The sequence below is a fragment of the Oryza sativa genome, chromosome 5 (assembly GCF_034140825.1).
Source record: "Oryza sativa Japonica Group chromosome 5, ASM3414082v1".
Lineage (NCBI taxonomy): Eukaryota > Viridiplantae > Streptophyta > Magnoliopsida > Poales > Poaceae > Oryza > Oryza sativa.
The window spans coordinates 26,134,057-26,148,721 of NC_089039.1; the positions used below are offsets into that span (position 1 = coordinate 26,134,057).

Below are 14,665 nucleotides of genomic sequence, written 5' to 3' on the forward strand. Positions count from 1 at the left end.
TCTGCGTAGCTTCACGGTTGGCCGCCATGGCTGTCACTCTTGGCCAACAAAGCACACAATTTCTGCCGCTCAAAAGGTGTAGACATGTTGTTGAAAATTTTCTTTTAAGGCTACAGCTTCTGTCTTAGTCAGATTGTTGTTGCAACAAGAAAAATGGCATTCGATTATTGTTGAAGCTTCTCCCTTTGCATGATCTTACCCAAAGTCTAAGACCACTGAATTTGAACATCACTTTCTCCAGTGAAGGACTATCATCAGTACTTAACGAGCTGACATTTCAACGACGCACCTGGTATCGTGTCCCCATATCATCACCAAGCTCTATTCGCGCAATGATGCGGGGATGCGTGGGGTACGAGGCTAAAAGATTGCCCTATAGCAAGCCCCTTTTCGTTTTCTGCATCGGCCATGATGCGATTGAAGTTTGTTGAAAGCCGACAATGGCAACCGGCCATGAAGCTATGCAACGAAGGGAGCAAGGAACGGAGGAAGAAGAAAGAAATTAGGAGAATGAGTTTAAACCGTCTGATGATAATGGACGGTGGATAGAATGGAACTTCACGCTCATGACTTTGATATGCAAAGTCAGAGGATCCGCGTCCGCTCATCTGTCATCTCGTTCTTCTCACGTCAGGAATCTCCAGAGGGACCCACCCGGCCATCCACGTGACTAGTTGTACATTTTCTTAATTCCCTTATCCTTTGTCTGCCGTACGCCGCTGATTTTTTGTTACCCCTAAAAAGTCTCCTTTCCAAGTTCTATTTGGACTGAGACTGTTACGTGGGCCCCATCGACATGGTTGGCTTGGAAGTACACTTCCGATCGTATAATGAACGTCAACGTGTGCAATAAAAGATATCTTGTTGATTTTGTTTTGGAGTGTTTTCTTGTTAATTGGATCACGCCGCACCGCACTTGTCCGTGTTGGCCTCCCAAAAATCCGTTATAAATTATCTTTTATCTTTAGAAAAATCACTCACCTCAAAAGATAATTTATAACCAAAAGACCAAAAACCAATCGCACAATTGTCAAGCCAACCACCCCAGATCTACTTACGACAAACACCCAATCCAGGCCGTCCATTCCCAAACAAGAGCGGATCTGAGCCGTACAAATCCTGAGTGCGGATCCGCTTATGGCGCAAAGGCGAAGGGTACTCGAGGCTACCGGTTAAAACGCCCAAGTCAGTGGCTCTCGTCCTCCTTTCTCCTACGCGGCCGGAGAGAGGAGGGGGGAAGAGAGGATCTCGCAGAGCGCCATAGCCTCGGATCCAGAAGCGGAATTCGGTGGAGGTCTCGGGCACCTGGATCGATCGGAGGAAGGGAAGGCGGAGCAGCGGTGATGGGGAAGGCGGCGGCGGTGGGGACGGCGGTGGTGGTGGCCGCGGCGGTCGGGGTGGCGGTGGTGCTGGCGCGGAGGCGGAGGAGGAGGGACCTGGAGCTGGTGGAGGGAGCCGCGGCGGAGAGGAAGAGGAAGGTGGCGGCGGTGATCGAGGACGTGGAGCACGCGCTGTCGACCCCGACGGCGCTGCTGCGGGGCATCTCGGACGCCATGGTCACCGAGATGGAGCGAGGCCTGCGCGGGGACAGCCACGCCATGGTTAAGATGCTCATCACCTACGTCGACAACCTCCCCACCGGGTAAGCGCCTCGATTCCGATCTGATGTCTGATTCCTTTCGTTTTTCGTATTATGTTTCCTTTCGTTTTTAGTATTATGGGTTTGGAACTTTGTGATCTAAAAAGTTTGGAATTGGGAAAGGTCTCGTATTGATGCGAATCGTTCGGGAACAAATCTAGTAGTGACGCGCGTAACCGTGGGAATTTATCTCCGTGCTCTGATTAGGACCGACTGACCTTTTGATGGGATGGTAGGAAATGTGCGAATTCTTTTTATGATGTTTGTACGAAAATCAGATTCCCCCGAAAATTGCGCCTAGTGGTGATCCGAAGAGAATGGAACTATAATCTCCCATTTGATCTTCATGTGGTTTTGGTGTCTCGTATTCGTGAATTGGGATTTTTTTTGTACGTTCCGATCGAAGCTAGATCAATCCTAGCTTTGCCAAACAATATAAGCCATTTGTTATAACTGAAATAAGTTATGTAACCACAAGGAAACGCTTGCTCTCGGACTCTGCTGAGGAGAGCCAAGGCAAATTGGCTCATACCAGTGATTGAAGGAAAAATGTGGAGTCGTGGGCATCTGAAATTGCTTCTCATGCACCAGGACGCAGGATTTCGGTGATGGGGGTACAGAGTTACTAAAGCATCATGCAATGAGAAAAAAAATGAAGTGCTAGTATGTGTTATTAACACAAACATAAATCATTGTTATAGAAAAAAATATAAAGTAGCCAAGAGAAAATGATAATACTCTTGACAAGGATGATTTTTGTGCTTGAAAATGATTGTTTTAATTTAGCTGATTGTGCATACACATACTATACATACATGTTATAGATTATAGATCACATTTGTTTGCTAAAACAATTTGCGGGGTACCGGATTACGAACTGTACCCCTCATGTCCTTGTGTAAACAGGATTCTACATAGAACTCAAACAAGATAGATAAATTGGCCTATCTAAGCTAGGAAAGATAGGTCTCCCGTCAACATATCCTATCGTTCTCAGATGATCTTCGGTTTTGTGATCTATAGTAGATCGTCCATTTGTTCCTAATTTGGCTCTTTAGGATTTCTGATTATGATATGTGATTAATTAATTTGATCGTCCATTTGTTCCTACTTTGGCTCTTTAGGATTTCTGATTATGATATGTGATTAATTAATTTCTTGTTGGTTTGATTTGTTAAGGCTTCAGTGACAGGTAATTAACTAATGTATGGCAGAGAGTTTCTTTGCATTGTGGTTTCCTTGTTAGCAATCTGACCAATTAGATCCATCAGTCGAGCTTATCTCATGGTATAGTTGGTCTGGTAATAAGTTTCTCTGTAACCTCCACATCGTTAAGCTAAATGTGGCAGGCACATCCTGAAGGAAGTTTCTTAAATATAATGATTCATTCTTATTCTATCGGATCCTTCTACCAGTCTGTTAGAACTCACTCACCCATAAGCATACAATGTTTCCTGCTGCCTTCTTCCAAAAGTAGTAATTTCATTCTTTGATCATAATGATTTCCCTTTGCAGAAATGAACAGGGGTTGTTTTATGCATTGGATCTTGGAGGAACCAACTTCCGCGTCCTGCGAGTCCAACTCGGTGGCAAGGAGAAACGTGTCGTCCAACAACAGTACGAGGAAGTCTCAATTCCACCACATCTGATGGTTGGAACTTCCATGGTAAGCATTTGCTGCTTGATTTTAAATTTCTTGGAGCTGTACATTCCATGCTTGTCTTATGTATTTTCTGACTATTAATGCAGGAACTGTTTGATTTTATTGCTTCTGCATTGTCAAAATTTGTTGATACTGAAGGTGATGATTTCCACCTCCCAGAAGGGAGACAGAGAGAGCTGGGCTTCACCTTTTCCTTCCCAGTGAGCCAGACATCAATATCGTCAGGAACGCTCATCAAGTGGACAAAGGGTTTCTCCATCAATGACGCGGTAAAAGTCAAAAATAACTTTTGGACATACCCTGACTAGAACACAATCCTGATCCTTCTTTAAACACATGAATTATGTCACAAGGTTCCTTGATAAAGCTTGATTGAATATGGCAATGGAGTATTTCAATTAGCTATTTGCTACAATCTCCCTTTGTGTACATTGTAATCAACTTAACTAGGTTAGTGAAAAGAAATATCGACCTTGATCAGGAAGCATATTTAATTTGAGGATCTTTAATAGTACTCAGTATTATGTTTGCCTGGTTGATCATATCTGTGTGAACTGTCAAGCATCCAATAAGAATAATTTGATTTTGCTATATTATCTCCTGAATTAGGTTGGCGAAGATGTTGTATCTGAGTTGGGCAAGGCCATGGAGAGGCAGGGATTAGATATGAAAATTGCAGCATTGGTAAGTTAATATATATTAATTTCGTCAATTTCTTACTTCCACACTATATCTATGCTCAGCTCCGTTATCTGAGGCATTGATAATCATTTGTATCCTGATGCTGCTTTTGGGGTATTCACATCTGATGATGTGATGCAAACATTGTTGACATGATTTACCACTGATGTTAGGTTAATGACACTGTCGGCACATTGGCTGGTGGGAGGTATGCGGATAACAGTGTTGTTGCTGCTATAATATTGGGCACTGGTACAAATGCAGCATATGTTGAGAATGCTAATGCAATTCCTAAATGGACCGGTTTACTGCCTAGGTCCGGAAATATGGTTAGTGTGTGAATACCTTATGCTTGGGATTATCATTAGTTGTCTATGTCTTATAGATGATCAATGCCAACACTCTTGAATGTTAACCCTACTTAAAAAAATATGTAAACGTGGAATTATTTGGTATTCTCTAGGTAATCAACACAGAATGGGGGAGCTTTAAATCAGATAAGCTTCCTCTTTCAGAATTCGATAAAGCAATGGATTTTGAAAGCTTGAATCCTGGAGAGCAGGTATTCTATCCCCAGTATTTTCCTCTCCTTTTAGTTTTAGCCTTTTAGGTGGACCGCATTAACTTGTATGTATTTTCCAACAGATATATGAAAAGTTGATTTCTGGCATGTATCTTGGAGAGATAGTGCGAAGAATCTTGCTGAAGCTTGCTCATGATGCAGCTTTGTTTGGGGATGTTGTTCCATCTAAGCTAGAGCAACCGTTTGTACTAAGGTATATTTCTGTACCATCTCTCTTTTGATCTTCATTCCTTCCTTTTGTCATGGCAAAAGCCGTTTTACTTTGTTGTTAACTATCATGCTGGTCAAGTTTTTTTTTTCACGATTTCTGTGACTACCCCTTGGATAAGAGTGCACATGATATAAAGACGTTGGCATCGTTTCCATTATAATATTCGCACTGTTGATAATATACCCAGATAGATTATGGAAGGGGAAGTTGTTTGTATATCTTGAAATTATCATGCTAAATCAGTTAGCAAATCCATGGAAGGTGACAAACATACACTTTGTTGTTTTATCCATTACTACTTTCTTCTGGTTCTGGTTGATTCTCATAATTGTGTGCAACTAGAAGTTATCTAGCTTGGATAATTAGGGTGGTTTGGTTTTTGCTCACCAGTTTTTCTTTATGCTTCTAACCCCTCAATCTTATGCAACTCTGGTAGAATTTTTTATAAGTATCTCAATTGTTGTATCACAGGACACCGGATATGTCAGCCATGCATCATGACTCGTCACATGACCTTAAAACTGTTGGAGCTAAGCTAAAGGATATCGTCGGGGTATGAAATTTCTTGACCCAAAGTGGATACGCAACATCCAACACTGTTCAATGAGTACTGGTTGCTTATTTATGATTTGATCTTTTATTCAGGTCCCAGATACTTCCCTGGAAGTAAGATACATTACCAGTCACATTTGTGACATAGTTGCAGAGCGTGCTGCACGCTTGGCTGCTGCTGGCATATATGGGGTCCTAAAGAAGCTAGGTCGGGACAAGATGCCAAAAGACGGCAGTAAGATGCCTAGGACTGTCATTGCCTTGGATGGTGGGCTCTATGAACATTACAAGAAGTTCAGCAGTTGCTTAGAATCAACTCTAACAGACCTTCTTGGGGATGATGTCTCGTCTTCGGTGGTTACCAAGCTGGCCAACGATGGTTCTGGCATTGGAGCTGCTCTTCTCGCAGCCTCGCACTCCCAGTATGCCGAGATCGACTAGCTTTAAGGATGATCTTGATGAATGATGAATCAAACTCCGTTTGTAGGTTCTCATTTCCCCCTTCAAAATCCACATAATACTCCTGGCTCCCCCCTTGAAATCTTACCATCTTTTTTTGGCTATTCTGAGGGCAAACATAAGTGCCTCTGCAGCGGGATATAGCTAGTATAGCGCCAATGAGTTTGGAGGTTTTCTAATGGCATAAAACGTTGGATGGCAGTAGCAGACTAACAGGGAAATGGAGGCACAGGCAATTTCCATTCCTGTTCTGTCAGATTCTTTTCCCCCTTAATTGATGTTGAGAACCAAGATTTTTTTGCTCTGTATTTTCTCTTCGTAATAAAGAAGGGGACATAATCTAATTGCTCTTGTTTGATCTCATATATGTATGTGACTGCACTCTCACTGTCCCAAAATTTTATAGATGCATTTACAAAGTTACAATACTCATTACATGCAAATAACTGAAGGATGGCGAATGTATTTGTCTGGTATCTACCTGCTCTCCTAACTAGCGTGCCATCTCTCCTAGATGGTAACCATTGGATCAGGTTATACTTCTTATTGACCATTGTTCTCATACTATGCTGTCCAAGCTGCCGTTGCCGTCGTCGATGCCTTTGGTGTCCGAAAGCTGCTTCCGGCGGCTGCCACCCCTGATCGGCAGAAACGGCGCGCCGTCGCCGTCGTACTCCGCCACCTTCCCGTCCACGGTGTTCTGGAGCGCCTGCTCGCACCTCACCAGAATCTGCAGAACGTCCCTCATTGTCGGCCTCGTCGCCGGCTGCGCGCCGGTGCAGATGATGCCGAGCTTGAACACGACCTCGGCGTCGTCGCCGTACCCGGAGTCGGTGATGCACCTGTCCACCGCGTCGGCGATGCTCCTGCCCGATTGCAGGTGCCGCCACGCCCACTCCGCCAGCGAGCCGTGCTCGCCGCCGTCGTGGGCTTCCCTGCCGGTGATCAGCTCGAGGAGCACCACCCCGAAGCTGTACACGTCGACCTTCTCGTTCACCTTCCTCGTGTACGCGCACTCTGCACGAGACGATCGTGGTCAGCACAAGGTAAGTCGCTGTGCTAAGAGAAGAAATCAAGGGAGAATCGTGAGACGAGCAGCGAGGTTGGTTGAGGTGAATTACCGGGAGCCATGTAGCCGAACGATCCGGCGACGGCGGTCATGGTGTCCGGCGTCCCGGCCTGGACCAGCATCCGGGCGAGCCCGAAGTCGGCGACCTTGGCCATGAGCTCAGCGTCGAGCAGGATGTTGCTGGACTTGATGTCCCGGTGCACGATCGGCGGCGAGCACTCGTGGTGCATGTAGCAGAGGCCCCTCGCCGCGCCGACGGCCACCCTGACCCTCGCCAGCCAGTCCAGCGGCGCTCGCCGGACCGACGGCGCCCTCGCCGTCGCGCCACCGGCCAGCAATTTGTTCCCGTGGAGCCACTTGTCGAGGCTGCCGTTCTCCATGTACTCGTACACGAGGAGCTTCGTCTCCGCGCGGGAGAGGCAGCAGAGGAGCTTCACGATGTTGGTGTGGCGGACATGGCCGAGGATGTCCACCTCCGAATCGAACTCGCGCTCCAGGTTCTTGTCCAGCTTGCCGCCGGTCCATATGCGCTTCACGGCGACGGTGCCGCCGGCGCCGCCGCTGCTCCGGCTGGCGTACGCGACGCGGTACACGCGCCCCGCGCCGCCCTTGCCGATGAGGTTCTCGTCGGCGAGCCCGCGCACAAGGGAGGCCTCGCTGAAGTCGAGGGGCTGGAATGGGGTCATCTTCCATGCCGGCTCTGTCCGCGCGAGCCGCTTCCGCCTCTTGATGTCGCGGACGACGAAGAAGGCGAGCGCCCCGATCAAGACGACGAGGGCCGCGCCGGCGGCGAGGAGACCCGACCGGAGACCCGGCGATACGCCGTCGGATGCCTTCGCGGCGCACGAGCGCAGGCCCGCGAAGTTACCCGCCGGCGCCGCCGATACGCAGAGACCGGGGTTGCCGAGGAAGCTCTGGTCGTAGGCGGAGATGGCGAGCGCGGCCGGGATCTCGCCGGTGAGCTGATTTGACGACAGGTTAAGCTGGTTAATCTTCAGCGATCCCAGCGACGTCGGAATACCGCCGGAGAGCTTGTTCGACGAAAGGTCGAGCAGGGTGAGCACCGGCATGGAGCCCAATCCCGCCGGAATATCGCCGGTGAACTGGTTCCTGCTGAAGTTCATCTGCGACAAGCCACTGAGCGACGCGATGCTCACCGGGATGGCCCCGGAGAGCTGATTCCTTGACAGGTCCAGCTCCTGCAGCAATGGCATCCCGGCGGCGAACCCGTCAGGTATCTCGCCGGAGAACAAGTTGTTCTCGGCGTTGAACTTCTGGAGCTTGGTGGCCGTCGCCGGAAGCCGGCCACTGAAACGGTTGTTGTGGATGTAAAGCCTCGTCAGATTCCAATACAGCTTCTCCGGCAGGCTTCCGGTGAGGTGTCCATTGTTCTGCAGGAGCACGGTGATCAGCCTCGTCTCCGTCCACAGCGCCGCCGGCACCTCGCCGGAAAGCTCGTTGTCCTGGAGCTGGAGACTCAGCAGCGCCGGGCAAGTGGCAAGACTCGCCGGAATTGAGCCGTTCAACCGGTTGCCGGCGGCGGAGATGATCCACAACCGGCGGTTGTCGCAGACCCCCTCCGGTATTGGCCCGGTGAGGTCGTTGTTGTCGACCTCGATGTCTCTCAGAAATGGCGAGTGCTTCCCGAGCTCCGCCGGAATCTGACCGGTGAGATTGTTCTCGAACAGCTTCATTATCACCAGCGATGGAAGCTGAGCAAGGCTCGCCGGTATCTCGCCGGAGAAGTTGTTCGTCATCAAGGCTAAGTTAGTTAGGTTCATCAAACTTCCAAAGCTCTCTGGGATCGTTCCAGTCAGCTGGTTCTCAGATATGTCGAGATAAATTAAGCTCGCTGCTCCAATCTTGCCATTGACGACGACGTCGCCGGTGAGCTGGTTGGTGTACAGGAACAAGTACTGCAGCTTTGGAATGTTCCAAATCCCAGGAGGTATGCTTCCGGTGAATGAATTCTGGGACAGGTCGAGATACTCCATCTCCATCATCTCTGTGACGTAGCTGGGGAAATCGCCGGTGAGGTTGCACTGCGCCAGCCAGACCGTCTTCAGGCTCGTCAAGTTCTTGAACGATCCCGGCAGCTCGCCGGGGGTGAACTGATTCACCTCGAGCTTGAGCGTCTCGAGGCTAGTGAGCTCGCCGAGCGCCGCCGGGATCGTGCCGGTGAGCTGGTTGCAGTTGAGGGTAAACACCTTCAGGTTCTTGAGCTTCGACACCGCCGCCGGTATCACGCCGGTGAAGTTGTTGTTGTTCAAGGCGAGGTAGGTCAGGTTCTTGCCGAGCCGGTCAATGTCGGCGGGGAGCTCGCCGCCGATACTGTTCATCGAGAGGTCGATGGAGGTGATCGCGGTGAGGTTGTAGAGGAACGCCGGGAACACGCCGCCGACGCTGGTGTTCTGGAGGTTGAGCACCGTGAGCGCCGTCAGCCCGCCGATGGCGTCGGGGACGGCGCCGGCGACCGCGACGTTGGGGAGGGACAGCGACGTGACGCGGCCGGTGCCGCCGCCGTCGCAGGACACGTACACCCAGCGGCAGTGCGGCGCCGCGTCCGTCCACGACGCGAGCGCCGCGGGGTCCCCCCACGCGCGCTTGACCTGGAGCAGGAGCTGCTTCTCGTCGACGCCGCCCTGCTGCGCCGCGCCGCGCCGCGCGACGAGGCTTGGCAGGATCGCGAGCAGGAGGAGGTGGAGGTAGTAGGCTTTGCCGCTCGGGAATGCCATGTCTTCGCGTGGTTTCTTGGTCGCCGCCGGCGAGCGCGTGCGTTCACTCGGTGAGGCAAGCAGCCATCGCGGACTCCACCGTGAGAAACATGGGTGGGCCATTTATATGCAGTGTGAACGGCACGTGCAGACTTTTCTTCCTCCATTATCCTGTTTGGTTAAATGATTGAATTTGTTAGGAATTTAGGATTAGTTTTTGGGTGCTGCTTGCTTGGAAGTTTCAGCCATGCTTTCCTTTATAATTTGATACTAGTTCACCAGTTGGTGGTTTAGCTCATCTTTTGTTTGGTTTTTGCTGGTCAGATGGTGGCGTTGTTTGAAAGGGATATGTTCTAGATGGTTTGTTTATGCAGCTACTACTAAGTTAAGTTAAGGACTAAGCTGAGCAACGTGTACGAATTGCACAGCTCGTGACATGGTTTCTTTATGGGAGTTTTGCGATCTTTTCATGATCAAGGTACGACAATATGCTCCGTTGGCTTGGACTGTAGCATGTGCCGGCACATTACTCTGCCGTCGGATGAATGGTCAAACTATTCGGAAGCACAGAGGTGTCGATCACTTGCGACAAAGAGGAGTGGAAGATGTTGCAGATCGCGCGATCTTATTGCTATCACCCATGGCCACCAATAATTTAAACATCTAATTTTGCTCCACTGGCCGTATTGTCGCTGTTGAAACCATTTCTTTTAGTATATCTTCAAACCGATTAGAACTAGTATCACACTATTTATTAGTCTTCAAAGAAAAAGAAAACTATTACGAGAGTCGAGATTATAACCGGTCAAGCACGGCAAGTAAATTTAAAGTGGAAGCAATTAGCAAATGATGATAAGCTTTTTGTTTCCACTGATTTTACAGGGGGATCATCCACCTGAGGCCGGGAATGTGAGTCGTCAGCACGAGGTCACGGGTTCAGGGTGAGTTGGGCCCACGATGTCAGTGTCACATCTAGATGTACTCGTGCACAAATCCCTGGTCTAAAGTTGAGTCAAACAGAAAAGTCTTAGATAATGATGTGGCTCTGGCGCCTCTGGGTTGTCTTTAAACTCTTTGTGGTCATTCGTTGACTAGTCGTAGGCCTGAAACGGTAAGTGAAAGGGAGCATAAGATACTGCACTCAATACCACACGTGCATACAGTATATAGTCGGTATATATGGATAAATACCACAGTGAAAAGTTTATCCGGTTTCTTCACTTCTAGAATACCGAGTATAGCTTTGGATACTCCGTTTTTTTTTTTAACCTGAAAATGCACACCGTATAGGTGCTCGATGACAATGCTGGCAGCGACAGGAAATGCTTCTGGATGATGCAGCTGTGCAGCCCATTGACCCGTCTCCCACAGAGAGATCCCAGCTTCGATCTCAGCCGCACGTTCGGTGATCCAGTGGCTAGCGATGAGTGAGAGTGGCCACGAAGGAAAGGAGCAGGAAGTCTCATGTGCAACGTCAGAAACTGAAGAAAATTTCAAAGAGCCCGGCTCGCCTTTGCTGACTGTGGACTTGTGCGTAGACTAGCTTCAGAAAAACACATAAAGGATGTCACTCTGATGCCCACTGTCTGTACAACTCCTACTACCTACCAGCACATTGTTGCGTTTTATATTGCTAAACATTAGTACTAACTATTCTGGCAGTAAGTCCATGATTAGTCTGAGTTTTGGTGTAGTAGGCTAGGACATTGTAGACTCTGAAACTCGTTGTGTTGCAGAATTCACCGCTTAGCACACTGTCCGCAAAGGAAAAATTGCGCTGCAGATGTAGCGAATTTGGTTTTTCGTTAAGAGTTCGGCACTACTCTGTCAGTTCCTTCTGTACTGAAACTTCAACGACTTTTTTGAGTTTTGAGTAAAAAGGTTGTGGACAGAGATGCAAGCTACTGTATGGTCCAAGTGTACCCGAAGACTATATGATTGATTCGCTTCCAGAGAGTAACAGCTTGTGTTTTTGACTTTTGAGAAAACCGCACGCGAGATCCAGACAGGGATTGTAACCATCAAGATTCTAGAACGGCACTATCTGCTAGATGCTACTCCTCGATTTCACAAGGCTTCAGATGTTGATATGAGGACAGGTCACTAACAAGAATTCATCGTTCTGAAAGAAACACCTTCTAGTCCTAGAATCAAAATTCAGATTTTAAGCCTCGCTTCACAGTTTTTCTAGAAGCCCGTAGAATTGATCAGGATGTGCTCAAGCCCAGTTGAGCAAGGCAAGTAATGGGCGGACGGCGGATTTTTCCTGATTATTAGCTTTCTCTGCAGGACATTCAGCATTTAGCACTTTGGTAATAGGAAATTAATATCCAATTTCCTGGGGTCTAGAATTTTGGACTAATAATATTACAGTGCAGTTCATAATACCATCATGACAGCATGCTGGACGCCTTCACTCATACGAAATTGTCCAAAGAGAAGCATTATCGCATCATGACAGCGTGCTGGACGCCTTCACCTACGAAATTATCCAACACAAGCATCAAATTCTGAAATATATATAGCAAAATCTGAAATTGTGCAGCTCTAACATGCATGACGAATTGTTTGCTGCAACATGTCAAATTTCTACTCCTACCTGTAAGTGACAAAAATATCTGTTACATACGTATTTATTAGTGTAGATCTTCTAATGTGAGCATTGCAAGCGAAGAGAAACACGCTGGGGTTAGTTAACATGGATAATCCCTCAAGCCATTACGGCCGTAGTGGCCAAATTCGTCTTCGTGCTCCAGGTACCCGCGCGCGAACTTGCCCGGGCTCGGATGGACGACGTCGGAGTAGTGGTAGCACATCTTGCAGACGCTCTCCGCCACCATGTGCCCGCACGGGAACTCGCCGATCACCTTCCTCTTCAGCCAGTGGTGCGTCACGCGGAGGCCGCGGCGGCACGTCTTGCAGACGCAGTCCCACCTGCCGCTCCGGCGAGGGGTCGCCCACCGGCGGATGACAGGGATTCTGGCGAGGAAGCCGCCGACCGGCTCGTCCGGCATCGGGATGCACGTGATGACGCCGAGGTAGTCGTCGCCGGACATGTGCTCGAAGAAGAAGAGCGTCCGCGTGGCGGGGAGGACGAAGGCGAGGCAGCGGCGCCATTGCCGCCGGCGGCGGCGAGCCACGAAGTTGCCGTGCGTCCAGGCGCCGGTGCTGCAGTGCGAGCGGGACAGCGTCACGTCGCCGCCGGGTGCGAGGTCGTGCTCGTCGCCCGGGTGCAGGGCGTTGTAGTGGTCCAGGCACTCCCGGGCGAGCCGCTCGTTGGATCGCTTCTCCCTGAGGGCGGCGGCGACGCGGTCGTACGCGCGGCGGATGGGGTGCTCCACTGGCGTGTTTCGTCGCGACCATAGCGCTGCCTCCTCGTCGTCGTCGATCATGGCTCTGCTCCTGCCGCCGATCAGGGCCTCGCCGAGGGATCGCGCGACGCGATCGACCGGTGAATCCGGGAGCCCTTCATCATTGTGGGCTTCGGTTTCGGCCTTGATAGTTTTGGTGGGCTGGATATTTCGGGGCCCAAAACTGCTAGTTTTTTTTCCTTTTTGGGCTAGAAGGGGAGCCGCGCGCGCACGGCACACACCCCCGTGCGCTGCCGGCGGTCTTCCCGCCGATCAGCTCCCGCTCCGGTCGACACCACCATTGCCCCGATCCGGATGTTCGGTTCTGGTTAGACACTTGTCTACGGCGCATTGCACACTAGTGACCGATCCGTGGACTCTGCGCGTCATGAGAAATTTGGATACATGCCATCATCAAAAGTAGGCTTCGCCGAAATGCCGTTGTAAAAATTCCAATTTGATTTCGTGGAATGCTATTTCCAACTTAGGGGCCGATGCCAGAATGACATTTCGAAATTTCTTCCAAATTAAAATGGTAACCCAATTTTCCTCACATATGCCCATACCGAAATGCCTCTAGCTAATTTATCCTCTCGCTCCCCACTTTGTCTGGCGACCGGTGGTGATCGACGCCGTTCATCACTGCAGGTAGCCTGTCCTCTCCATACTAGCTCCACTCTTCCAATGCTGGACTCTCTACTATCTTAGATCTCTTTCCTTTGCTAGAAAGTTTTTTTTTTTTGAACGACTCGCACGAGACGGTGCGAAGTTCTATTGATAGAGCAGGAAAAAATTACAAGATTACAACCAAATATACCACCACCCACACGGCGACATCGCCAACAACAAGCCCAGGAGAAGGCTAACACCGGACCGGCCGCTGCTAAGCGTGACCGACCGCCACTAGACCAACAAAGGGACACATGCGAGATTGCCCCTATAGGATGCCAAAACAACGTCTTCAAGAAGAGAAGCGACGGAAAAACTGCTGCCGTCGTCTGTCAAGACTTAAAAGAGCCAAGACTGGGCTTTCGCTCGGCAATCATCCTTGAGGGGTGAGACAGCGCAACAACTCCCTCAGGACATCGTTGTCAGTCCGACCAAGGCTGGACTGGGTTTTCACCCACCGTTCACCACCTGTGAATCCACGGCTGACGCACTGATGCTCCACCACCACACAAGCTTTGCCGACATGTGGGACCTCTGCACCGGCGTCCCCTGCCGGCCAGCCTTCGTGCGCCGAAGACCGCGCCACACCCACCGACAGCTCCTCCTCACACCTAGGTCGCCTCCTCCACCGCCGGCCACGCCACTCTGCGTCAAGCCGGCCTCCTCCACCGGAAGCGCCTCTCGCGCCAATCCAGCCTCCCTCCATCGGCCATGCCTTCCGTGCCAAGCCGGCCTCCATCTCCGCCGCCCGCGCCTCTCGCGCCGAGCCAGCCTCCGCTGCCATCGGCTGCGCTTCTCTGCGCCAAGCTGGTCTCCGACCCCTCCACCCAAACGATGCTGCACCAGCTAGATGTAGTCGTCTCCCACGCCCTCGGCTAGCCGTCCGAGGCCGCCATGCCTTCGGTGGCCGCAGACACGGTCACCACCACCGCAGCCGCTGTTGCCGAACACCCAGCCACCTCGCCGACGCCATCCTCACCTCGCACCCGACTCCTTCCCCGCCTCCACTTGCTGTTGCCAGCGACCCGCATCCTCCGACGTTGCCACCACCTTCACGGCTACAGCCGACGTCACC

General features: G+C 50.4%; 3 protein-coding genes across 3 annotated transcripts; 1 reads left to right on the top strand and 2 right to left on the bottom strand.

Annotated features, from left to right (window-relative positions):
- Positions 1 to 1,167: 1,167 nt before the first annotated feature.
- Positions 1,168 to 6,153, top strand: LOC4339361 (hexokinase-5-like). The gene is made up of 9 exons (NM_001420747.1): positions 1,168 to 1,642; positions 3,155 to 3,305; positions 3,389 to 3,571; positions 3,912 to 3,986; positions 4,157 to 4,312; positions 4,447 to 4,545; positions 4,629 to 4,759; positions 5,249 to 5,330; positions 5,423 to 6,153. The coding sequence occupies exons 1-9, from the start codon at positions 1,344 to 1,346 to the stop codon at positions 5,768 to 5,770; spliced, it is 1,524 nt and encodes a 507-aa protein (NP_001407676.1). The 5' UTR covers positions 1,168 to 1,343; the 3' UTR covers positions 5,771 to 6,153.
- LOC107276549 (receptor-like protein kinase HSL1) lies at positions 6,009 to 9,669 on the bottom strand. The gene is made up of 2 exons (NM_001420748.1): positions 6,910 to 9,669; positions 6,009 to 6,805 (listed from the first exon to the last, which is right to left on the bottom strand). Exons 1-2 carry the CDS (start codon positions 9,590 to 9,592, stop codon positions 6,348 to 6,350), a joined length of 3,141 nt encoding a protein of 1,046 aa, NP_001407677.1. The 5' UTR covers positions 9,593 to 9,669; the 3' UTR covers positions 6,009 to 6,347.
- A 2,261-nt stretch (positions 9,670 to 11,930) lies between these two features.
- On the bottom strand, positions 11,931 to 13,387 carry LOC4339363 (uncharacterized). Its single transcript, XM_066310443.1, has one exon. The coding sequence runs from the start codon at positions 12,961 to 12,963 to the stop codon at positions 12,265 to 12,267; it is 699 nt and encodes a 232-aa protein (XP_066166540.1). The 5' UTR covers positions 12,964 to 13,387; the 3' UTR covers positions 11,931 to 12,264.
- Between the last annotated feature and the right edge of the window lie 1,278 nt (positions 13,388 to 14,665).

What these genes read in the sequence shown, in the direction of transcription:
- LOC4339363 (XM_066310443.1), bottom strand. Translation starts at nt 12,963, where the DNA reads ATGATCGACGACGACGAGGAGGCAGCGCTATGGTCGCGACGAAACACG.
- LOC107276549 (NM_001420748.1), bottom strand. Translation starts at nt 9,592, where the DNA reads ATGGCATTCCCGAGCGGCAAAGCCTACTACCTCCACCTCCTCCTGCTC. An exon ending in GTTCGGCTACATGGCTCCCG is followed by an intron (nt 6,806 to 6,909) that starts GTAATTCACCTC and finishes CGTCTCGTGCAG; the next exon opens with AGTGCGCGTACACGAGGAAG.
- LOC4339361 (NM_001420747.1), top strand. Translation starts at nt 1,344, where the DNA reads ATGGGGAAGGCGGCGGCGGTGGGGACGGCGGTGGTGGTGGCCGCGGCG. An exon ending in GTTTCTCCATCAATGACGCG is followed by an intron (nt 3,572 to 3,911) that starts GTAAAAGTCAAA and finishes CTCCTGAATTAG; the next exon opens with GTTGGCGAAGATGTTGTATC. An exon ending in AGCTAAAGGATATCGTCGGG is followed by an intron (nt 5,331 to 5,422) that starts GTATGAAATTTC and finishes TCTTTTATTCAG; the next exon opens with GTCCCAGATACTTCCCTGGA.